The 25,812-nt window shown below is 46.7% G+C and overlaps 1 protein-coding gene across 1 annotated transcript; it reads right to left on the minus strand.

Annotated features, from left to right (window-relative positions):
- Positions 1-448: 448 nt before the first annotated feature.
- LOC119450119 (adenosine deaminase-like) lies at positions 449-24,159 on the minus strand. Its single transcript, XM_037713485.2, has 8 exons — positions 23,859-24,159; positions 21,723-21,784; positions 12,319-12,441; positions 10,268-10,497; positions 6,934-7,058; positions 6,431-6,678; positions 665-791; positions 449-572 (listed from the first exon to the last, which is right to left on the minus strand). Exons 1-8 carry the CDS (start codon positions 23,904-23,906, stop codon positions 459-461), a joined length of 1,077 nt encoding a protein of 358 aa, XP_037569413.1. The 5' UTR covers positions 23,907-24,159; the 3' UTR covers positions 449-458.
- Positions 24,160-25,812: the final 1,653 nt, after the last annotated feature.

Genomic DNA, 25,812 nt, shown 5'->3' on the forward strand with positions numbered 1-25,812 from the left:
ATGTGTGTCCGTGTGAATGTGAATCATAGCCACCTTAACAGAGATGCAAGAGATAGTAATCCTCCTTTGTAATGAAGAGCAGACAATTTTCATATGAATGGTATTTCAATAAATGCACTGAAAGGTCTAACTACACAACACATCTCCTCAAAAGAAGAGCTCGGGAACAATTCGTGCTCCTTCTTCCATGTATCTTCCATCATTTCATTTTTGAGTGACGAGCAATATGCCCCTTTTTACAGTAAAACCTGCACAAAAATGTTGTTTTACAAACTGAACTTTGTGTTATACTTAATTGCGTCTAGTGGTGCAGCCATGCTTTCTGCTGACCTTGTTAGATATTTTGATTATATAACCGACATCCAACACTTAGCAAGCCAAGGCTACTATACTGTGGATACTTCTGAAGTCTTTGACATTGTGATCATACGCATTAATGGCAAACAACTTGAACAAAACTATTTTATTTCATTCATTTTCTTCGATGGGATTCCGTATTCTCTGAAGAGATGCTGAAGCAGATCTTCCTTTTCCGAGTGTGGCAGGAAACACGATCGGGCAGCATTTATATTCTGAATAGATTAAGAAAAAAACAATATATAGTGGCTCTTGACATACGCCAAAATAATCATATTCCTATCAAAAAATGGCACAGGGAACTCACTGCTCTAATAAGGTGGGCTTCAGTCAGGCCGAGTTCTTTAAGGAATGCATATTCAAGATCCAGTGTACTTCCCGTGATAGTGCTGTCATCCTTGTTGATGGAGAAGTTAACATTATCCTCGGCAAAGCTGAAAACAAGAACCGTGAATTAGCTACCTAGTAATGTGAGCAATAAAAACCAACAAACAGGTTATGGCCTGTTAGAGCCTTAACAAAAAGTCAAGTAAATATCTCGCAGGCAAAAAAAAAAAAAAATACAGACTAAACACTTGCTAAGACAAGTGTAGGTATGGGAAGACCAAGAATACAAATCAAATGTTTCTCGTAACTCTCTGACGGAGAATTAAAATTAAGCAAGTCACCAGATACTCATGCATGAGAGACTACTAGGCCATAAATTGACAGTTGGAATAGACATAGAAAAAACAGAAGCGAGGAGCAAGTTCGGGCGAGTTCTTGACTTATGCTGGAAACTTACAGCACAAAGAAACACCCAGAATTAAGCACAAAAGAGGGAGCGCTGAAAGCAGTTTTGAGTTTTGTCTTAATGTCAGTGTGCAATAGACACAGAGGCTGTATTAGCTCCTCCTCCCCTTTCTGTGCTGCCTTTCAGCACAGTTGATTCAATAACCAGAACATAAATAATCACCACATGCTCTGGGACTATACTCGCAAAGCAGTTTGCACACAGGCACAGTTTGAAGGACCAGGCGTTGGCCAATCATGATAGTGAAAGTATTAGTGAAAGTGGCCTGCCAAAGATGAACAGTACTTACAAGCTGATAGCTTTGCGAAATCAGTCAATGCATTTTTCACCAACAATCATCAGTGTTCATGACAACACGTGGCAGAAACTTGAAATATCTTGCATCACTTTTTATCATAAAACAGACGCCGACAAAACTGCTTTTTTTTCCCCCCAAGGACATTGCAAACAAACCCTATACTGTAAGACACCATTCCAGTATAAGAACAATTGCCTATATAAAGGTAATTTGGATACACAACAGAAAGAAATGTCAATTCAGTACACAGACACGATGGAATGACATGAATCAAGTTGAAAGCACCTAGTCCTTTTTGAGTGATGTCCGAGGGACCTTATTGTACTGCAGGCCATATGACGTTCGGTCCATCGACAAAATCAGTGGTCTATCATGCGAGTCTACTAATGTCACTGCGATGACTTCGTGGGTACTGTTTTGGCACCGCTTGGCCAACACAACAACGGAGGAAGACGGAGGCCATGACCAAGAGAATGAACAATCACAGACCATGATGCAGGACTGACAGTGGCATCTTCAGTTCCTGGCATGATATTCCTATGATGATGTGCATTTGTGCACTAGCAGGCTGTTCCTAATTACGTGGAAGAATTTTGGATGGCAAAAGGCAATAAAGGAAAAAGCAAGCTTCATTCCCCTGAACTTCCATGCGGCAGCACCATTTCGTATCGTGATGTCTCTGGGGCTTTTCTAGCTGGGTTTGTGTGTATCTTCAAGCAGCAGCAGAGCATGGCTGGCTCAACCTTTTTTTGTATTCATACCCATCGACTGCACACAGAATGCCTAGTATTTCCTTGTGACTGTGCACAGGACCGACTATGGCTTATCACCAACAAAGCAGCAAAGTGATTCAGATAGTAAGTATAACTATGATTTACTCTACTTTTGTAAGAGTGCATAAGAGTAGCTCGTTGGGTGAGTTGGTACATGCTGCAACATAGTGGAATTCCAGCACGCGGCAAGGAACCAGAAAAAGACCATGAGGAAGAAATAGACAAACCAAAAGAAAGGGCGCTGAACTAATAAAGTCACTAGTTAGTCCAGCACCCTTGTTGTTCCTTTGTCTGTTTCTTCCTTCTGTTTTTTTCCTGGTCTCCTTCCCGTTTGCTGGCATTCCACTACGTTTTGTAACTGTAGCCATACGAAAGTGATGCTGTGAATCTTCTGGAAGAAATTATGAGGACATTTTATTCACACTTAAATATTAAGTGCTTCTTGCTGCAATGAAGTCATGCATACTTTGTTACACTAATTGGATATGTAGAAAAGCATCCCAGAATGTGACATCCATGCATGATATCCAGGCAAATCTACATTGCTTCGAAGAAGATTCTATTACGAAAGTTATTTAACAATCATAGTAGATCTATTGAAGTTTGCTAATACAGTGATGGAACAGCCATTTTGCATTTTGGAGCAGGTCCTGGCACAGGAAAAAAAAGTTGATTTGGCACAGTGACAAGAACTTTTGGTGCGATGTCCAACATACGATGCTCAAAAATTGAAATGCGAACAGCAACTAATGCCTTTTACGCTTAGTTACATGGAAGTGCAAAATGAAATTGCTCTGTAGCCGGTTTCTAAGCAGAGAGTAGTACCAAGGGTACGTCTTAGAGTTTGAATTAAGCCACTGTTGCAAATGCAGAGTCCAAAAGTACTGTCCATCTGTATTCCATATAGGGTCCCAAGTTTAACTGAAGCAGTCGAAAATGTAGTGGATCCAGCTTTATGCACATGAATGAGAGGCATTCAGGGTAAAAATTACCAAACCAGTTTCATCATTTTGAATTGCTTGCTCTGTGGCTATATCATGGTAAAAAGCAACTTCTATCACTTTGACTTGCAATAGGAATTGCACATTTGGCGTATTTCAAGCGAGCAAGAAAAAATATATAGCAATGCTAGGGCATGTCAACACACTCACACTCTAGGATATGCGCAACTTAACCATAGTTACAATGAAGACGTCTACAGGTTTTTATACCTTTAATGTACAGAATATCTCCAGCATAACTGTGCCGTGGAACATGTGAAAGCTGTTACACGATAGAATCTGTTCTTCCGAACCTGCAGCATTGCAAGGAAACTTGCAATGCTGCAGGTTCGGAACAAATTATTTGTAAGCGGTTATTATTTGTAAGCGGAACAAATTATTTGTAAGCAATGCTGCAGACTAATGAACAAATTATTTGTAAGCGGTTGAATACACATATGACAAGATATTGTCACATTGTAGTGACGGTGAAGAACATAGTAGCAAGAACTGGGAATCACGAAACTCTTTACAGGGCGAATTGGTGCCCAGAAAAAAGCACAACGATAGAGGTGAGCACAGTCGGCGATCGGCGAAAATCTGAACTGCAGGTCAAGCGCGTTGGCTATTATACATGACTCGTGGAAGATTCCAGCATAATTGCTAGTCCGCACGTGCTTTCCAGAAAGTACTACACAATTCGTGTCGCACATACAATCAGATTACACAAGGATCAGCGACAACAGACAACGGATAGAACCAGCGATAACATTCAAGAAACTTCAGATACAGAAAGGAGGGTTTTGCACTGAGCAACACAGATTGGCTCGTAATAAGTACATTCACCAAAAATGTAATAAATTTATATGCCTGTCAATATTTCTAAAGCGTCACCGTTGACAACTATGCTAAAAAATGTGCAATCAGACCTAATTTAATTATTTTTCATCTGAAATCCTCCTTGCGAGAGCTCCATGCCATTGCTGGTACGAAGAGTACTGAACTGCAGCAAAGCACCATAAACAAGACTGCAAAGTGGCAATACGCAAGCTTCTGCTGGAGAGAGATGCAACAAAACCGTGAAATCAGAACAAAGGACCAACAGCAGCAGTTATATCCGTGGCTATGGCCATTCCATTGACTTACAGGATGACAATGGTGTGCATTAGGTTTGGTTTCAGTTTTACTAGCAAGGCAGTATCACCGAAACGAGACTTTTGTTTGAAGGCTTAATTTGGCACAGGCTCCGCACAATTTTCGGTTAAAATGCCATTTTGGAGCACGAGAGCGCAAGGGTCTGTTGTTGAAGCAATTTGGCACCGCTGTTCCATCACAGCTGTACACACATTCATACAAGCTTTTAACACATCACTTTCGTATTGGTTAATAGAGATCTCACATTCATTAACTGCTTATCAGATATGTACCATTTATACACTAATATAATGTATGTTATCACCAGTGCAAGATGGACTGTTTCTATGTGTCACCCAATATCCTACCAATCAACTAATAACTAGTAATTATTTAGGAAACCAGCAAGCTAAAAGCTAACTTGTCATGGCAGTCAACCCATTCACTGAAAACTACTGAATACCTCTGCTGTAGTTTGGCCATTTTGCGCACTATGCACACTTTCTCCACACAATACGTACATAGTTTGCACATAGTGTCACGTCCAATGCACTTTCTCCTCCTTTACTATTGCTGAGCACTTCCCGGCTAGCTTCAGTGCATGCCCGACTGACTACAGCTATATTCAAGTAAGTTCTAACCTGCAATTGTGACAACTAATGTGAGCCAAATAGCATTGTGCCCTACATACTTCGACAAGCTCGTACGAACCTACCAGAGCACGGCACGAATCTAAAATCCCTATGCGCACCGGTATTGATAGATATAACCTGCACATCAGAAGAAGCATGTTGCATCAACTGTTTGCTGTTGTGAACAATTTACGTTTCACTACAGCAAATGAAGGCATACAAGTCACTAGATGCACACAACTACTTCATGAGTGGATTTGTAAAGAATTTGGCAGTGAAACAACTGCCATCGCAACCTGTTGTGGGGACCAAGGTTTAATCAGCGGCCAGTACACTTAACTGCGAGTGTACTTACCAGTAAAAATTGTCTTTTTCCAGTTCTTCCCTCATCTATCTTGTAAAATAACATCATATATGTATGTTGTATAACCAAGTGTTTGACAAAAACTTGTCTTTTTGCACCACATGTACGTTTGCATCATTTTTCAGTAGCTTTTGAAATCATGCATGCAAATGTGCTCGTGTTCTTGCGTTGGGTAGGGAACGCAAGCATAAAGTTAACTCCATAAAGACGACATAAATCATATGCCTCAGCAGTAACGGCAATGTAACAGTAAGCAAGGGTAGGCTAACTTCTTCTTTCTGGGGTTTTACGTGCCAAAACCAGTTCTGATTATGAGGCACGCCGTAGTGGAGGGCTCCGGATTAATTTTGACCACCTGGGGTTCTTTAACGTGCACTACAACGCAAGCACACGGGCGTTTTTGCATTTCGCCTCCATCGAAATGCGGCCGCCGCGGCCGGGATTCGATCCCGCGATCTCGTGCTCAGCAGCGCAACGCCTTAGCTGACTAAGCCACCGCGGCGGGTAAGGGTAGGCTAACTACATGAAAAGGTCATAAGTTGACAGCCGCAGCAGTAATGCAAAAACACCACCAGAGAAAGTGACAATCTACTTTTCTACGATCAGGCCATGCACCATATCCTTTCTACTAAAACGCCTTATTCTTTCATTCATTCATTTCCAGGTCAACCTCTCTATGTGTCTTCGGGAGACACCACTAAAAGCAGGTGCGTACAACTCCCGAAAAAAATGGGATGGGTGCGACTAACAGCAGAGAGCACAGTGGCTACAATTATCAACGTAGGTCATAAATGAACAAGATCTATGGTATTTAAGTTAACGTGATTTGCAAGTCTTTCCTGTAATAAACTGGCGACCACAAATGTGTACATTGTTGAGATTCTTTAAATTTGTTCTGTTGATAGAGGCCAGCCACAGGATCCAGCGGCTTTCGAGTACCTTCGTCCACTCACACTGTGCCATATAACAATTTTCAGCAAGCTAAACATGCTGATGCAGGTACTGTACTCCTGTGTTCAACGTAGAAATGTCCTTAACCATCTTTGCACAAGAATACAAGATGTGACCAACACTTGACACTTGTTACCGCCAGCCTCACCGGACTATGGAGTGCCTCTGGGTGCTCAGTGGGCAGCCTCCGGAAAGAACACTGGAGTAAGGGCAAACTTCGAAATGAGTGTTCAGCTGGCGAGCCAACTGGTACGTCTTGCCGGTCGGATCTTGGAAAACACGGTATCCGTGTCCTATACGGTCACAGTTCAGGTTGACGATGGCATCTCGCACGGTTGAGTAGGTGCCACTTTCACCTGCATGTGCTGTCCTTGGTACGCCCACCTGCTTCGCTCTCTGATCAAGCCGGAAAGGAAGAACAGAGACATACATGTTCTCAATTAATTTAGTGGCAAATCAAAGAAAGCAAACACCACATTTTTAAAGGAAAATTAAGAGGAAGTATCAAGCTAGATTAGTTTTACAATACCAAATATATTGAATTCATCAATGTAAAAGTGTGCTAGTTAAAACAGATCAATCAAAGAACTCAACATTATGTATTGCTCAGTGGTTCCACATATTAAAGAAAAAGAAACTCGGGGGACACACCTGGAAGACTTGGGCCTCTACAGCCGTGTAGCCAGGCGTCTGCACTTCATCCTTTGCAATATCAATTCCAACGACGCCAATGCCATTGTGCTCCTCGCACAGTCTCAAACAATCAATGGTCCATTCTGAAATGTTCGAAGAAATGCTTACATGAGAAAATAGGTAAGTTTTCTCTCATTCTGCTCTTGTCAAGAGTAAATGAAGAAGAGAAAGAACTTAAATTATTAACTAAGCAGAGGAGTCATGAGTCAGGACAAGCCAATTTTTACAATACTTGTGATTCTGTGAGGCTAAAAGAACATTGTTTGTCAAAGTTTCTTAGCAAGCCTAGCACATGCTGCATAAAACTTGTGACATCGGAGTTTTGTGATGGCGCAGAAATGTTTCTGTAAGCATTGCACACAACATACGACAACAGCCAGAGGAACACGTCAAGGGGAATAGAGGAAATGAGGGAGGGAGGGGGAATGCCTGTGTGTTAGTATGGGCATGTGCACATGTGTGCAATTATGGGCAAATCCGGTTACTACTTGACTGGTTGCTTCCTCAAGGTGCTGGTTGTCAATTTGACCCACAGACCGGCATGCAATTCGCTTGTTATCCGATTCTCTCTAATCGGAACATGCATCACCAGCTCTCTGTCGGGCATTCATACATAACAAACAGCTGAATTGTCAGAAGTGCATTCATCCCTTATTTCTTTAACTGTTCACGGTCACGAAACTGTCCTGTTACCTAAATTTGCATGACTGAGCGGTCCATTCTTTCTTTCACATTTATTTTTTCCAATAGATCTTCTCTGCAGCCATCCACTTCTTGCATCAGCTGGTTTCGGGCCACTAGCCAATTGGAAGCTCATTAATTTCCCGTTTTTCTGCCCCCTAAACTTCCCTGGGGTATGGAAACGACACTTGGTGGGCTTGTTCTAGAATTTGTTCCAGATTTTATAACACCTTTCAATAAATTTCAATCATGCAAAGTTTGTACTCAATGCATCACCACCTAATCTTGTTTTTATTTTGTCTGTATTTGCACATGCAGTAAGTATCGAAAAAAAATTTTCCCGATTCATTTTTCCCGATTAATCATGAAATCTGCACAGGTTGTCCATTTTCATTGGGGAGCTTCAATAAAAAAAATTGTCCCCAAGAGTCACTTTTTCTGTTTAGTTTAAGAGGAAGCTTTAGCTCGCAGGCTCCTACCTAAATACATGGGAATTGATAAATCCTTTTTCTCATCAACCAGCGCACCGAATTTGATGAAGTTTGTTGCAGCTAACTGAAAAAGTTAAAATCTAGTGACAGCAGTGAGCAGTTTTATTCCCGTCATTCATTCTTTTACAAAAATAGTTTAAAATACCAAAATTTAAAGAAGCGATACTATCAAGCTTACAACTGCTGTAACTCATCAACAATGCAAAACGATGTCACAATTCTGTAAACTGCACCTAAAGCTGACAAAATCAATCTATTATACAACGCACTGAAATACACCACTACTTTGCGAGTAGAACTTCAGCAAAACCTTCGCTAACATTGTAACAATTTCACGTTAGTCGTACATTCATATATCAAATTAGTCTGCTTTAGATGCTCCAACAGATGCAGTTAAAAGGCCCTGAGCCACTTTTTATCGAAATGGAGAAATGAATTTGTAGTTAAATCAGGCTATTTCAGAAACACTTTGCCACAGAAAGTCCTTCAATGCGTTTAGCAGAAGCAGAGTTATTGACAATCAAACACCCCCTTTGCGGTGCTTCTGCTCCGTCTGCAATGCCTTGCACTGCGGAGGCTATGACGGAGTGGGGCATGCCCACAAAGCTCCGCCTGCCGAACGTCACCGTGGCGCGCAGTTCAAGTGTGATTTTGGATGTTCACGTAGACGCCACTATTTCTGATATTGGCGCTTACGACACGCCAAACGTAGCCAGCATTACAAACACGGTTGTCCGCAGTGAGCCGCAGCACGCTCAGCCAGTGGTCTCGTCGCAGCCCCCCGCGGCGGCCGAGGTATATACACGCTACGTAGCAGACCGCAAACTACATGCCACAGCAGTGTTTGCTTTGCGCACAACAGGGCTACAGTGCGCTCTCGGGTTCATATGCTCCTGTCTGGCTGTGCTACATGGTGCGGAGAGGCTTTGTCCTGCGGCAGCTTGACCAACAGATGCTAACCTCCCTGTCTGTTGGATAGGAGCCACATCCAACTTGCACATATTAAAGCGCTGTCAATAGCTTGATCATTACGAAGAGAAGTCTGCCAAGGCGGCCTAACCAGGAGCAGCCAGGAGTGAGCACGCGCTGGCAAGCGTTCGTGTGGTCTGACCTTAAGTTTCGCATGGTTCGAGGTTCATTGAGTGTTCAAAACTAGTCAAAATTAGCGAGACCCAATGGCTACGACACAGATAAGCAGAGTGGCTAAAGTCTAATTAGCATGCGGGCGACCGCGGCCGAGCGTGAGCAGACGATAGTCGGCTTCTTCCGGAAGTACGTAATTATTATCGAAATTCGAAAGCATATTTTCACTTACCTTATATTTTCACTTACATTCGAAAGCATATTTTCACCTGTATATTAAACTGTGTCAATAAATATACAAAGTAGCAGTAGGAAAAAGCGCACTGATCCTAACACCCTTCTTCATCATTGTCAGCTATTAGCCAATAGCAGCCATGTATGGGAATCTGCTATATTACAAAATAAAGCGCCCAGAAAAGATTGAGGTGCAGGCTTCTGTTGAAAAGAGAGCATTTTAGAGAATGGAGACTACGTGCTCCGCTTGCTAGATCCATGCGTCGCACTAGGCTGCAAAATTTGACTGAGATGTTCACCGCAGCATATGCTATCCGTGGACTGTTTTTTCACCAAACCGAGGGGTGGTTTAGGGCCCCTCTAAGAACTGCGATATGTGTTTTTGGTGCAGAGTTATTTTACAGATGTGTAAACTACCTGCTTTGAATATATACATATATTTTTTAGCTTACCAGTATTTGGGAACTTGAGCAAAAATTTCCAAACCCTAAATCAAAATTCTGCTTGCTAGAGTCACTCGAATTTAACCTTTTCTCTCAAACAACAACTTTCATTCAGATAGGTCCACAGGTTGTCTGCATTTTACATGTATTTGAATACGAAAATTGGCGTTGGCCCCAAGCTGAAGATTCCTCTTAAATATTTGCAGAATAGTTTCCCAAGTAGAGCATTCAAGCTTCCTAGTAAAAAAACAAAAAAAAGGAAGAAAGTAATAATGGGGATCAAACTGACAACATATTAACTGGATGGTCAACAGTTAGAAATCGTCCACTGTGTTATCGAAGATAATAAGCCTGGATTACCATCTTTTCCCCAGACGGAGACTAGTATAGATCGAGCCTTGACACTAAAGTCGTGCTGTCCCCTTTCGAGGCCACGGCTGACCGCTTGGATGACCAGCGCCGGCGTCACACTCTTGTCCTTCGAGGCCAGCAGGTGCGGCGAGTAGCGTGCCTCAAAGTAGGCGACGCCTTCTCTGGCCTGATCCTCGCACAGCTCATACGCAATACGCTCGATTGCTTCTAAGTCGCCCCTGAAACAAAGAATATTAAAAATAAAAGCTGAAACGACGATGTGATTTTGCGATTCCCACAAGACAATGTGGACAGCACCGGTAGCATGTGTCTGTTTCTATTGTGATTGCAGGTGGAAAAGGACAAACGCACAGGAATAAGACAGTGGTTGTTTTACCCGTAATACCGATCAATGGTAAAGGTAGACACAGCATCTTTTTTTTTCAGGTTATTGTTAAGATACCGCGCCACAGTAGCTCATTGACTACTGTGTTGCTTCTGAGCTCAAGGTCGCATGGTTTCAATCCCAACCATGGCGACCGCATTTCAAGGTAGATAAAATGCAAGAAGGATCATCTGCTTAGATTTAGGTGCAGGTTAGAGAAACCCACGTGGTTAAATTAATCCAGAGTCCACCACTACAGCATGTCCCATAATTATATCATGGTTTTAGCATGTAAAACCCTATAATTTAGTTATTTTAACTATCAAAATGAGCCACCGCAGCCTTTGCTTATACAAAGATAGTCAGCGAATCCAAGAACGTTTTTGTTTGTTTGTCAGAAAGCATTAACAGAAGAGGTGCCAAGTTAAACCGTTGATTGATTGTGCTTTAAAGGGACACTGTCGAGAACCACTTAACTGATTTAGACTGGTTGTACATCCACTCATAATTTATGGTATGGCGCTTATGGGTTATCTTTCAATATTGGTGTCTGACATAGGTATCCGACAGTGACAAAGGAGTGGTAAAAGACGCGTTAACCACTGCAGCATCCCCGTTGCTTGCAAAAGATACGGAAGGATGTGCATGCATGCGGAAGTGGTGGTGGTAAAAGTTGACGCGTAGCAAATGAGGTTTGCTCTAGAGTAATTCATGGCCATGGATAAATTATTTCCCAATGGTTGATCTATATGGGCCGTCGCGCAGGCTATAATGTCATCGCTGACGTAATATAAGTTGGAAAAATAGTGGCTGGGTGCCGCGAAAGCCGCAAATGAGAGCAAGCGATGTATTTTGCGAGATTGTAGGCTTCCAGCAGCTCGCACGTTCATCAGGCAGCATTCTCTAGTGATCAGGGACGTTTTCTTACTGACTCTATAGGGAGGGGCTGCAGATTAAACATAACCACGTGGTTTCCACATGGGCTTCCTTTCATAAGCACGCATGCTTTTTTGCGGCTGCTGTCAGAATGTGGCTGCGGGTCAGGACTAATTTATTTTCACACTCTCCCCACTCTGACAGGAAGCAAGTTACTTGCCCTTGGAACGGCTGTTCTACATTACTTCGCACCTCGAAGCAGCCGCTACCATTAACAAACTCTGACAGGCTTCGGTAACCAACAACGTACAGCGTTTATCGACCACTAGAGACTTAGTGTGTGACAGTCATCAGCGGGGTGATCGCATACAGCTATTTTATCGAAATTCGGAAATCTAATGCCAATTAGGGCATGAGACGTTCGGTTTACGCCACTAACCACAATGAGATACCAGGAACATCAACCAAGGACACATCTGGTCTACTACTCCACATAAGGAGTTTTTGCCAGATGTCTCAGAAATTCTGTGTGGAGTAGCCAGACTACTCAGAAGCACTCTTGATTAAGCACATTCAGGCTCAGCGAAGACTGCACTAAAGAAAGAAAGGAAGTGTTTAAATTGACTTTGTAGCGCATCCGACTCCACTGCTTCAATGACGATATTTGGAACTGTGGAGCAACAATAAAGAAGTGTGAAGGAAGCGCTCAATGCTATGAACATTTTCACAATCCACTTAACTTACTGACAGCAATAACATTGCACTTCAACGATACTGAATGCGTAAGCCGGATACTTACACTATAGTAGGCATAAAAATGGAAAAGCGGTCGAGGAAGTCTTTCAGGGATGACGATTCCACTTTCTGCAGCCGCCATCGCAGGGCAGCTATTGAAGAGCATCCAAGGTCAATCTTCTTCTTACTTTAAGAAAAAATGAAGAAAGAAATAAAGCTATAATCACCATTCGTATTGCGGTGATATCTATTAACGGTGCGAAAAGGTGAGCACTTGAAGAAAAGCCTCGATTGCTAAATGTTTTAGAATATAGTATATTATTACGCGTGCAAGATTAGCTGTCCGCAGCATGGCCACCATTGATTACTAGACTGTTCTGGGAGTAGGGTGTGAAATTTCACGAGTTGGTCCAAGCTGTTTTTCACGGCAATGCAAAGGGGACGGCGACACAAAAATAGAAGCAGACAGGACAAGCGCTTGTCCTGTGTACCACCTTTTCTCTGTGTCACTGTCCCTTTTGCGTTGCCATCATAATACTTTTCTTGGAGCTTCTGCATACAGTGCGCCAGCCAATGCAGCCACCCTCCTCTCATCTCCTATTGTACATGCGCGCTTGTAGCTGCGTGTGTATGCTCGTGCACTTGCAAGCATTTCATTACCATATAATACAAAGCTATAAAGCGAAGCACCGACTAGCAAGCAAACATTCAACATGCATTAAAAAAAACGGACAAGTTTGCCCTCGGTCGTGCAAAGCTTAGGCACAGCAAAACTCTCGATCCTCAAGTCTTACTGGCTGCTACTGCTAGGTCTTAACTTGATTTAACTTAACTACGCATGTAGGGAAGGTATTCTCGAGCGACCATTTCGGAGGTACCTTCCCTTTCGCGACATTTTGTGTGACTAGCGCTAGACGCGTCGGCGCCTACGAGAGACAGCGTTCCTGGCATGCCACCAACGCAGGCAGGCTAACTAAGCACAGTGCAAAGAACGCTGTTGTTTGCCGACGCCAAACGCGTTGGAGGCTAGTCGCTCGATATCTAGCGAAAGGTGACACGACTAGGCGCAGACCCTTTTAAGGCAAACTCCGAGGCCAAGCGCATGCACACTGGGCGAAAGCTATGCACAGTGTACGGGCGGCGCGCAGCAGACGACACGCCAGGATGACGTCATGGCGCATGTGCAGTGGCGCCTGGTTACTAGGCAACGCAAGGTGACGTCATCGCTACTGCTTCGGCGCATGCGCGGCCAGGCATGGTTGGGCCAGGTGGTGCGCAGCTGTGGCTTGGTTGTTGCTAGGCAACGGCGCAGACTTTCTGCGGACTTCGGACGTTTCTCCTTCAGCTTTAACAGCTTCGCTGTTAAAAAATGAAGCTGAGCAGGCCATGTAATGCATAGGATGGATAACCAGTGAACCATTAAAGTTAAAGAATGGGTACCAAGAGAAGGGAAGCGCACTCGAGGACGCCAGAAAATTGGGGGGGTGATGAAGTTAGGAAATTTGCATGTGCAAGTTGGAATCAGCTAGTGAAAGACAGGGGTAACTGGAGATCGCAAGGAGAGGCCTTCACCCTACAGTGGACATAAATATAGGCTGATGATGCAGAGGTGATGTCTTTCATTTCCGAAGGATGGGCAGTAGCACAGGTGTTCCATAGTCCGTGCGCCACAGCAGGCATTGCACTTAATTGACGCTATCGGCCATTCCAATGAGAGATGAGTATACAACACCCAGGCGCGTAAGCAACACAGCATTGTTTCCTCACTTCGCGGAAGCCCAGGTAACAGCTGCAGTTACATAGATGAGTCGAGAGAATGCAACCGATGGTGAGTGAAATCAGGTGTGTGTCACTTCTCTGATGTGGTACGGTGCGCTAGCTTGTTTAAGTGATGGGCTGTGGCAGTCCTCGATAAAGCTACAGAAGCAAGGTTTGTTCCTTCATGTGCTTTCCTAGCAGCTTCGTCGGTGAGGTCGTTGCCGGAGATACCACAATGACCCGGCAGCCACCGTAACACCAGCAGCAATGTTTGAATCAGGAAGATAAAACACATGGTGGGACACAAACTGTCGTACGGCAACTCCTCCCTAAGTGCGCATAGCTATTTGTCTACTGGACTGCCACTCCCGATGTTTCGTAGTTCGTCAGCGCCCGACCGTGCTCCATGCAAGACCCCAGGGTACAGCCAAAACGATAACGACACTCCAAGCAACTTGCCTTTAAAGGGACACTAAAGGCAAGTTTGATCCTATACTATTTTTATTTGTTGGCTTTGTTTATCAACATATATGCTTACACGTCCACTTTATGTATTGTTGCTAAGTATCTTGTTTTTGTTGTTTCGTTGCATCTGCCTTGTAACGGCTACCTGGGCCTCTGTCAAGCTGTCTACACAGCTTTTAGCCCAGGTAGCCATACAGTACTATCTGGTGAATGAACTGAATGAATGAATGAATGAAAATATAAGTCAGCGTGCACTGTTAAAATACCATTCCAAAAAAAATCGCAGCGCTTGTTTAGTGTGGAGAAATCACTTAGTTGAAGAGAAAATCCCTTCTGAAGCGTCCGCATACCTTTAGCGCAATTCAAATCGTCTTCCCCCGAGGGGGGAGTGCATGGCGACGTTGCATAGCATATGCCATCACTGCCCTTTACTGCCTTTGGTGAGTAAAACGGTGCCCGGAAGACGGCGCCACGGTCTTTTGCGCAAAACGCAAGCGCGCGGCCATGGAGAAACCGAGACAAGACAGAGCGTTGCATTCACCGAAGCAATTGCTTTTGGACAAGTGGCGTAGACTGTTCAGGCATCCCGCGACATCAAAGGGCCGTGCGATTCTATGCTACTTGCAGTTTGTGCGTTTCGCGAACCAGCAAAACCAGCGCGCAGCCCTACGCGATAACGAAACTACTCAAACGCGAAAGCGCGGGCGGCGCAGAGTCGAGCGAAAACGAAACCTTTCGACCGCCCGCGTGAGTTTTTTTCTCAGGTTTTTTTTTTTTAACTCAATGAGTATTTTTTAACAGCGAAGCTGTTTAAGCCAGCCGTAATTTGTGGTTCGTATCAAGAAACTGCCGTGCCATAGCCACGGCAACCAGGAGGAGACCACGTGCATGCGCACGCGGGCTCCTCCTCGCCAGCTCCCTCCCTTCCCAACTCTCTTCTCTCCGCGGCGCGCTGAGCCAGGAGAAAAAAATGACCGCATATCCACGAAGTGAACCACGATGTACCTTCCTCTCACCCACTCCCAGCCATATCCACGCTCTTGTGACTGTTGATGTCCGCAAGGCCTTCGACGGTGTTTGCCACGACCACATCCTGTCTCAACTTTCCTCCCTGGGATGCGGCAACCGCTTGTACTCTTATCTCCGCTCCTTCCTCTCTAACTGAGTGGCTCGCTTTCGAGTTGACACTCACCTGTCCGACCCCCACGTTCTCCCCCGTGGCACTCAAGGTGCTGTTCTCTCTCCTACCCTTTTCAATATTGCTATGACCTCTCTCGCCTCCCAACTAGCCCAAATTCGTGACCTCCACCACATCTTTTATGCCGACGACATCACTCTCTAGTGTTCATCTGGCTTAGAGCACTGCACGGGCTCGGGCTTACCCGAAAGCCCGGGCCCGGCCCGGCCCGTGGGCCGGGCCGGGCTGGGTAGAGGAGTTTTTTTCACGGGCTCGGGCCGGGCTCGGGCACGGTGTGTGCTTTTTGACCCGGGCCCGGGCCGGGCTCGGGTTTTTTGACGCGGGCCCGGGCCGGGCTCGGGCTGTCTGCGAGTTATTCTCGGGCTTCTCAACTCTGAAAAACATGTATTTTTCGGTCTCGGGCCGGGCCGGTTTCGAGTCGGGCTCGGGCCGGGCTCGGGCTTAAGGTAAAGGGGTGGCGGGCCGGGCCGGGCGGGTAACGTAGATTATTTCCGGGCCCGGGCCGGGCCCGGGTCTCGCCATAAAAGTTTTCATCGGGCTCGGGCGGGCCGCCCAATGTAAAAACGGGCCCGGGCCGGGCCCGGGCCGCAAAAATCGGCCCGTGCAGTGCTCTAAATTCTGGCTCTCCCGGTCACGTACAAGACACCCTGCAACGTGGGCTAGATCTCATCGGCTGCTTTCTCACCACTGCTGGCCTGTCGCCTGCTCCGGAGAAATCCGAGCTTCTTCTCCTCAACCAATCCGCATATCAGCGCTCCCACAACGCCCTCATCTGCCTCCGTCTTTATGGCTCTCCCATTCCTATCGTCCCCCAATACAAAGTTCTTGGCTTCCCTTTGCATGCAGCCAAGAATGTGCACTGGGGATCGTTATACCGTAAAATCACCCGTGAAATTGCCCCACTCGCGCATGTAAATGCGTGACAACGGGGTGTACAGTATATACAATGTGTTTTATTGCTCATAACGCGTATATCGTCTTGAGTTCCGGGTTGCGTTTCGCTTTCATTATTACTGCTTTATGGTCGGTGAAATGCAGAGCCAGCGGTTCTTCTAGCGGATACATCCTAAAGTTTGCAAAGACGAGGTCTACGCACGTTCCCCTCGTGGTCGTGGGTTGCTTGTAGTCGTAAGAGATGCACCGTAGCTTGTTGCCGGCGTTGTCGCTTTGCCGATGCTTCCCGCGCCCTCAACTCCGGGTCCGCTTGGCGTTTTTGCTGCTTTGCCGATGCTTCCCGCATCCTCGCCGCCGGAGTAGCTTGCTGTCTGTGTAGATCGACGCTGAGCCGCAGCATGCGGCGCCTTACGTTCGTCCATGGCAGAAAGAGATTGTGTGGTCTGGAACGCGCCATTCACAGCAGCGCCATCTCGTGTATAGATGTTGAGCCGCTGCATGCAACGTTTCATCCATGACAGACGGATGGCACGGCAGTTGATGTGAGCACGGACGACACCGGACGGACAAGGATAGACCCTAAGAGCTTCGCCCCTAAAAAAAAAGCTGGCCGACTGATATCGAGCGCCTAGCCTCCACCGCGTTCGGCGTCGTCAAGCAACAGCGTTCTTGGCACTGTGCCAACCTTCGTTAGCCTGCCTGCGTTTGTGGCATGCCAGGAACGCTATCGCTCGTAGGCGCCGACGCGTCCAGCGCTAGTCACGCGAAATGTCGCGAAAGGGAAGGTACCTCCGAAAATGATCGCTCCAGAATACCTTTCTACATACGTAGTTAAACCAAGTTAAGACCTAGCAGCAACCAATACCCAGCTGTAACGGCCAGTAAGACTTGAGGATCGACAGTTTCGCTGTGCCTAAGCTTTGCACGACCGAGTGCAAACTTGCCCGTCTTTTAAGGCGGTGGTCCCACTTCGGCGGCACGAGCCCCCCGTTTTCAGTACTTTTGGAGTAACCGTGGCGGCTCTTTTACTTAGGATATAAAGTTGTGGTATATACCATAAAAAGCTTAATTTTTGTAGATTCCATCTATATATAATATAAGGAAATTGATTATAGTGATTTAGAAATAAATGTTCAAGAACAAGCATGAGATACATGGTTTTTGCGAACTGTGTCTCAGTTGTGACCATATTTAGAAGAAACTACCGCACTTACTGCATTGCGGCTTACTCTGTAGCTTTAGGACATATTTATCTAGTTCCTAGTTGTAGCAAAACAATTTTGAATTTTTACTTTTGGGATAATTTGCTTTTGAAAATTGCCAAATATTGCAATCTTCTGCTGTAAACAGCCCGGCAACTACATGCTCAAGGAAGCTAAATTTTGGATAAAGTAGAGTTCAAGGAATTTCCATTTAGGACACAAAATTTCATTCATGTAACTTTATTAGTTTTAAAGCGCAGCTTCGTAGCTTTATTACCTTCCCGCAAAAATGGGCAAAAATAAAACCAGAATTCTAAATATTGCTTATTTTCGGCCGCATTATTAGGAAAACTAATAAAGTTACACGAATGAAATTTTGCGTCCTAAATGTAAATTCTTTGAACTCTACTTTATCCAAAATGTAGCTTTCTTGAGCATGTAGTGGCGGGCCGGACCGGGCGGGTAACGTAGAGTATTTCCGGGGCGGGCCCGGGTCTCGCCATAAAACTTTTGGTCGGGCTTGGGCGGGCAGCCCAGCGCAGTGGCGCACCGACGGGGAGGGGGGTTGCGTGTTGTAACCCCCCCTGAGGGCGACTTAACCCCCCCTTTTGTTTAACCCCTTTTCTTTCCTTGCGCCTTTGAGTACTGCAACTAAGATGTAAGACGCGCAATCGTCTGCACACTCGCAAACCTGCGCAAAAAGCGCATTTTTTTGCCAATTTCCCGTGAAGAAATTGAAATTAGCGCTGTTTAGATGGTATTGGCAAACTGTCAACCCCCTCCCCTGGCAGAGATCCTGGGTGCGCTACTGGCCCAACGTAAAAACGGGCCCGCCGGGCCCGGGCAGAAAACATCGGCCCGTGCAGTGCTCTAATCTCAACCTCTATGACGCATGAAAGCTCACGCGCTATATCACGTGGTTATCCAAGAGCTATAAAGTTGGCGTTCAGCGACGAACGCGCCATGCAACACGGTTGGGCGAGAACACGCATTCTGCACCGGCACGACGGTGCATCTCTCATCGGCGCGACGCACTATGAGAAAAGACTGAAAAAAAAAAAAAAAAAAAAAAAGACGAGATATAGCATGAATTAATACGGGCCCTATAACATCTGTTGAAAATTGTCGCTCGTTCTTCTGAAAATGTTGCGCGCCTCTGCTGGGTGTACTGAACGTGTTCTTGGGACGCACATACCGGGGCCGTGTGCTATAATAATCCACTTCATTTTCCATTGTTCCTGTCTTTGTTGTATCAAGCGCCCGGAGATAAAGGCGGTGTAACAGCATGTGACAAAGGGTGAGAAGAATGGAAAACGAAATGATTCCGCGCGAATTATCGCCCCCTTGATTGCTAGAAAACGCTTATCCACTGGAGCAGTAAAGCACGATACGGTGCCACGTCCCGTGGCGCCTCTGCCTCGATATGCGATAAACACTTACCAAAAGCATGAGTTCGACGCAAATCTCTGCTGTGCTAACAAAAGCACGTCCCCTGTGGACCGTGCAAGACCTTGCGAACTGAACGCCTTTATGAGCGAACAGCTGTTGGGGGTATAGGGATGCTGTACTGATAGATCAAGGACAGATCAATATTGGTGCTTGCAGACAGTGCTGCAAGCACCAACATCATTAGAACGGTGAACGTAAGATAAGCAATCTGCACGGTGATATTGCACTAACAAATCATTTCAGAGAGCAGTTCCAAGATGCTTCGCGGTTGCTGTCGGCAATCTCATTTTAAAGGGCCCTTAAACCACCCAGAGGTCTAAATTTAGTTGTGGTGTTGCAGTTGTGCACGAGTCTACAACGAACACGTAGCCGCGAGAATTTTTCGAAATGGTGCCGTAATAGCGGAGTTACACGCGTTTGATGATCGAAAAACGGCCCTCGCTCGTTTCGCTCTTTCCTTCGTTACTCTCCTCGTCGGCTGATCTCCCCTCCTCGCCGAGTGCTGCTCGAAACGGTGGCAGGGGGCGCGAAGCTCCCCTGCCACCTAAAACCCCTATATTTATAAAAGTAGCGCCATTCTTAGATCTTGCCGCCACCGCACTCACCCCGGCGCTTCCTCCTCGCCCTCTCTTAGCCGCCTCCTGTCGCCCCAGCCTCCTCCGCTCCCCCATTGGCCAATCCTTGTCACGTGGAAGTTCGCGTCGCGCTTTTGTATATTTTTTTCTTTCCAGCGCGCTCCGACTGCCATTCTCGGGCCTGTGCGACGAAAGTGCTGTACGCACAAACGGATCAAACGTGTTATGGACAAGAACTTCGTTGTGATGGCATGCTGCTGCGCCTTAAGTTGCCGCAACCGACAAGGCGAGGGCAAAAGGCTTTTTTTGTTTGCCATCCGGCGTGCGCAAACGCTTGCTGCACACTTGATATTTGCGCCGTCTCGCATCGTAGCGTTGCTACTTCCAAAACGGCATTATTAAGACCAGTCACTGACTGACGAAGCAAAATCGCGCCTCAAAAACGTCTCCGCAGGGCGCGATCGAAGTTTTCCTCGGATTTCCTCTGGTAGCGCGTTAGCTGTCGTCTGCCACGGCAGGCCCGACGCAGGCGGCGCCACTGTCGATATCGCGCCTCGATCGCGCTGGTCGCGCCGAGCGCGATAGTGGAACGGAGGAGGAGGGAAGTGGATGGCGCTACTTTTATAAATATAGGGGGTTTACTGCCACCGGCAACGAAAACATCGGCTGCAGTGCACGGCTATATACCGACGGGAGACGACCGAGCCGGCTCGCATCGCAGCCGACGGCGCCGCTAATATCAGCGTATTTGTCTTTGTGTACAATTATCGCGAAGAGCGATAACAACGATAAGAAAATATTGCGGCTTGTGAGCGTCGGTAATTCATTTCGAAGCGCCGTCCGCTTCAGATTTGAAGGGAACCGGAAAAGGCCTAGCGACGATATCGGCGCCGTCGAGCGATCAGCGGCGGTGAGGCTGCCGCACAAATGAGTCCCGGTCTCATCCTCTCTACGTACGGCAAGGAAATCTCGCCGATCACAAGCAAAACCGCTGTCGAACGGCGGCCCGCGAATGGCAAACGGCGTGCGGCGAGTTAGCGTGCCGGTAACGTGGACGTGAACTCGGCGCTTCTCGGCTACCCGCTGTTGCTGCGGTGCCGGCACGTGTTATGCGAAGCGTGCCGCTATAGACCCTGTGTTACGCGCACGTCTGGAAAGGCCAACACTGTCGCACTCTGTTCGCGCAGCTAATGAGACCGCTAAGCATGACTGTGTTGGAACACGAGCGATTTGGCACTTGCGTTGCGGGCTGTAATTACCTATGCGCAAGCGCGCACAAGCGAGCAACACGGTGAGGACGAGTAGGGAGCGCGCGTACCTGCTAGCAGACAAACCGGAAGTCGTAGGTTCTTGTTCGACCAATGGATATCGTTTCCGCCGTTGACATCACCAGATTCCCCCTGCTGACATCACGACGACCGCTGGGGCATAAGCCTCCTATAAAATATAGGAGGCTATGGCTGGGGTTACCGGAAAGGCGAGGGGAGGAGGACGGCATGGTTTTCTCGGTTTTGTGGCGCGCCCGCGGCGCGTAGCGCTGCAGCGTTTGGCATCGTTGATCGTGACGGCATTCAGAACTCGATGCGCCTGTTTACTTGCAATGTTCAAAAAATATCTGTGATGGTTTAGGGGCCCTTTAAAGAGGGTTCGTACGTGTCCTACAGTGATACGGACCACTTTCGGAGTTACTTTCACTTTTACGTGGCGTATATATCTTCTAGCGCAACGCCTCAATGTAAAAGAAATGGGCGGTGTGCCTGCTGGCATAGCCCAATTAACGTCTAAAAGTGATAGCACCGAATGTGATCGATCCAGAATACGACCCCAGTTCACTGCTTCTAGCGACTCAAAACGGAGACACAATCAGCGTTGCATCGTTCCGGAACACTATGCTTAGAATACCGCTCTGTTGCTTTACGATACTCACTGCGCAAGTTCCCATATTGTCTCCAGTCGTACGGAGCCGTCTAAATGAAGATGGAGCTCCACCTGCGTGAAGTGGACGAGAAACTTTTCAGATGGGGGACACTGTACAAAGGCACATCGGTTCCCACTTTCTTTTTAACAGCGGAGCTGTTTAAGCCGACTGTCAGTCAGTAACGCGTTAAGAAAGAACATCGCTGAGCGATGCGTCACCTGGGTTGCCTAGCAACCCTATCGCTGAGCGCCTTGTGCTTCGCCCCCTCTCGGTGCCGTGCACATGTTGCCTTGACATGGGACGTTAAGGAGAGAGAGCATGCGCGCGGCGCGCGCTATGCTCGGGAGAGAGAAAGAGAAAATCAGAGAGAGAAAAACATTGTAGCAGCACCAAAGAGGCAACGCGCAGAGCTGCTGCCGACGCCGTCCACGTTTCCCCGCGTTCGCGCCGAACGCGCGCGGTGTCCGTGACTGCAGCAGGCGCCTCTGGCGGCGGCTCGGCAGGTTTCGACCAGCCACGCCCCGGCAAGTGTGGAGGCGCAGCTTGGCCGTGACGTCACCGGGAAGATTAAGCTCCGAGGCGCCGCGACGGTGGCAGTACTCTCATTGACTCTGTGGCGAGTACATGTACCCTTGGCATGGGACGACCAAAGAAAATCCAAACACCCGAAGCCGCTCATCTTGAAGCTCGTCGCGCGGCCAAGCGAGAATCTGCGCGTCGGCGGCGAGCCGATTTCGGAATACCGTGCCTAGCAGCACTCAGCATTTTCTAGCAAAACTTTGCCAAGAATAGTAAAACCTGGAAGAAAAGCTAGGTCGATCACCAGCTCCGCTGTTTACTCCAGCCTTGCACCACTGTGCAAGCTGCCCACGTTTTTCTTTTTTCGCCATTTGCCCCCTCCACGGGAAGTGAATGATGTAGACTTTTGCTATACCCTTCACCTCGGCAGCAAAGTTCGGGCATTATCTCGGCGGTCATTTTGATATTGGTTCTCGACATCAAGGGCTTTGTAACACGCAGGCGGGTCGCCATGTCCCTGGTTTGGATTGTCACGGCTTCATTTCGCGTACATTCTTAGTTTGTGATAGGTCGCGCCTCGAAGCGATTTAAACACTCGTGGACGTACACAAATGCACGAGCACGTGAAAACTCTTCATTTTAACAGACGCAATGGCACAAAATAAACAAACACACATGTCCCCTGTTCTACGCACGTTCTTCAAAACGGATAGCTTTGAAGCGTGAGTGGCGGGCTTGTTGGCAGAAACCTTAGACTTCAAAAAACCCCAATCTCTTCACAGTTGAAAATAAATTACTATTCCGACCATATTTTGTACGAAAATTGCAGACTGTCATTTGTTAAATAATGCTCAACAATAAAAACACGTTCTTTCGTCTAGCGATCCATTTTTACTAACCCTGAACTATCAGCTCGTCTATTTCGAGTCATTGCATCTGGTATAAATATGACAGATAGTCCGCACCTCAGTACTATTGCAAAACAATTAAACAAGCGCTTGAACAATTATGACCCGTCCGGCGCTCCTTCGCCGATCGGGTCAACGTGCGCGCCTCTCGAGACGATTGAAACACTCCCTCCGCGTTCACAAACGAACAAACGCGTCAGAATGTGTTCATACACCTTTTCTGCACTCCTGAGCTCAGCCATGGCGGTCACTGCCTGACCACGTGCGAGCTACAGAAACCTAACGGTTTCAGCTTAGATTTATGATTTCTAAGCCACGTAGAGGCACATGGTTTAGCAGTGTTTCACGGCAACATTGATCCATCGTGAGAAAGCGAGGCATCAGCGGCAAATAATTCTACGGATCGAGTAAGGTAACACCGCCAGAGGAATCGTCAGACAGCAAGAAATGTCGTGACAGCGCTGGTCGCGTTGACTGGAACTATCCACCCACCATTGCTACTTGCACACTTTTCTGCATAGAGTTTCATAGAATAATTGTCTGCATTAATGCACGTGCATTAGAGCCAACTACCGCGAAATCGGACATCTTGCAGGTGTTACGCGAATGCGGTTTTGCGCGGCGCATTGTGCGCTCGGAAATGTCATATAAGTACCGTGAAACACACAAGCTACAAGGCCGCATCGAATCCGGCAGCGCCAGCACTGTAGCAACTCACCCTCGTTCGGGGAATCTTCGACGGATCGAAGTGCTTCAGGAAGCTCATCGCACAAGGAACACGCGCTGGGGGGCTTTCGCTTCACGCAACGTCGGCACAACGCCGCTACAACGGGAGCACACAACGCCGGCGGCGATTTGGCGCGCGCTTTCAGCAGCAGTAGTTTGACGGGTTTCAATAATGGCGTGCTCCGGTGCTAGGCGACTCCCTGCCAAGCGCGGTGTTCGGGGTGGGTAAGCGAGAAAGGAAGCCGATGGTGGGCGCTCTTCGAGGAATGCACACGGCACGCCGGTGACTTCCCTCGCTCTCTCTCACCCAACGTACGGCTCGCACCCCTGCGCGTCGCAAAAGCACACACAACAAAGCCAGTGAGCGAGAGGCGTTATCGCCTTTCTCTTCTCCCTCCTCCTCGATGTTTGCTGTAGTGCGCCCTTTCTTGCGTACGCGCGGGTCGGTTTGAAACAAGAAACGCTTGTTTTGCATGGTCGCTCCTTCCTGTCTGCCAGACAATGTGCGTAGGCGCGGGTCGGTTTGAAACAAGAAACGCTTGTCTTGTATGGTCGCTCCTTCCTGTGTCTGCCAGACAATGGAGCTCCGCCAAGCGCAATATGCAGGTGAGCGCGTTGTCGCGCATAGATAGGGAGGCCAAGGGAGGCTGCATTTGTGGACGACAATAAAACGAATTGCCGCTCAGACTTACAGATCCTGTGAATGGTAAATGTGCAACGATAAATCCAATTGGTTCAGCGAATAGCAACGGCGCGAATTATTCGTTTATTCGGCGAGAAGCACGTGAGAATACAGTATTCATGTGACATTCAATTCTATTTGCACATCGCTGTGTCCTCCGCCCATCTTTCGCTATTATGCAGACTTCAACGGGCAGTGTTTCCCTAACTATGATGTCGTGGAATTCTCACTGACGTGTCACGAAGTGCCTCCGCAACGTCGAAGCATTGCAGAAAACGATATCCTCAAATCACGGTTTGCCAGCTTTCCTGCATAGACGGAAAAAAACTCTCGGCAGCAGACCCTTGGGTCTTTCAATCGCGCTTTGGCGGACAAAGGAGCATGCGAAAGTTTCGAAGCACGACGCAGGCCGTGACATTTTGGAAGTACGTTGTGGGCAGACTGACGTTTCGACGCACCGAATGAAAATGAAATCTCTGGTTAGAAACTTTGCTATACTGAGCGACATACCAAGTGGACTTGGATTTGGCCTATGACCGACGATTGGCAAAACATTTGCTGCCGGTTTTCTCGGCCAACGTGAAATTTTTGCAGCATATTGCACATTTGTAGGCCTTACAACTCCTGATGAATTTTGATATTGCTTACAACTCCTGATGAATTTTGATAAAATTGAGTTTGATAAGTTGTACCTAGTATGGCACAGTGAGCTCTTTTAAACGCGACCATTCATGGTCGGATGGACAAACGTACTGCTGAGCAGCACTGCTATTTTTGCTCTATACACGGTGGTATGATTACAAATGTCAATCGATCAATCAATCAAGTTTATTTTCATTCTGTAAAAGATACAGAAAGAAGGACTGTGACAAAAAGCTGTTTGTCAGAACAGCTTGACTAGGTCACAGCCCCATAGAAAAATTTCGGAGCGGTATCAGCACTACCGTAAAATAAATGAAAGAAAAATTGACACTAACAGACAGCGAAGTACAATAGGGCACACACTAAGGTATGGAAATGTAAAGTTAATACAGAAAAGTTTAATCAGTTATTACAATCGTCATAAAAAAATAAATACAAAACAGTTTCTTAGAGAAAATGAATGTCTGAAATGCTATCAAAATACAAATATGTAGAATAAGTTCACTCAAAATACAAGAAAAAAAACAGTATAGAAATCAACTTGTTACAAAGAGTTACATACAACCAGATGCAACTTGTTACAAACAGTTACATACAACCAGATGAAACAATTCGATACGAT

The sequence above is a fragment of the Dermacentor silvarum genome, chromosome 4 (genome assembly GCF_013339745.2).
Source record: "Dermacentor silvarum isolate Dsil-2018 chromosome 4, BIME_Dsil_1.4, whole genome shotgun sequence".
NCBI classification, from domain to species: domain Eukaryota; kingdom Metazoa; phylum Arthropoda; class Arachnida; order Ixodida; family Ixodidae; genus Dermacentor; species Dermacentor silvarum.

What these genes read in the sequence shown, in the direction of transcription:
- LOC119450119 (XM_037713485.2), bottom strand. Translation starts at nt 23,906, where the DNA reads ATGAGCTTCCTGAAGCACTTCGATCCGTCGAAGATTCCCCGAACGAGG. An exon ending in ACAATATGGGAACTTGCGCA is followed by an intron (nt 12,442 to 21,722) that starts GTGAGTATCGTA and finishes TTTTTCTTAAAG; the next exon opens with TAAGAAGAAGATTGACCTTG. An exon ending in TAGAGGCCCAAGTCTTCCAG is followed by an intron (nt 6,679 to 6,933) that starts GTGTGTCCCCCG and finishes CGGCTTGATCAG; the next exon opens with AGAGCGAAGCAGGTGGGCGT.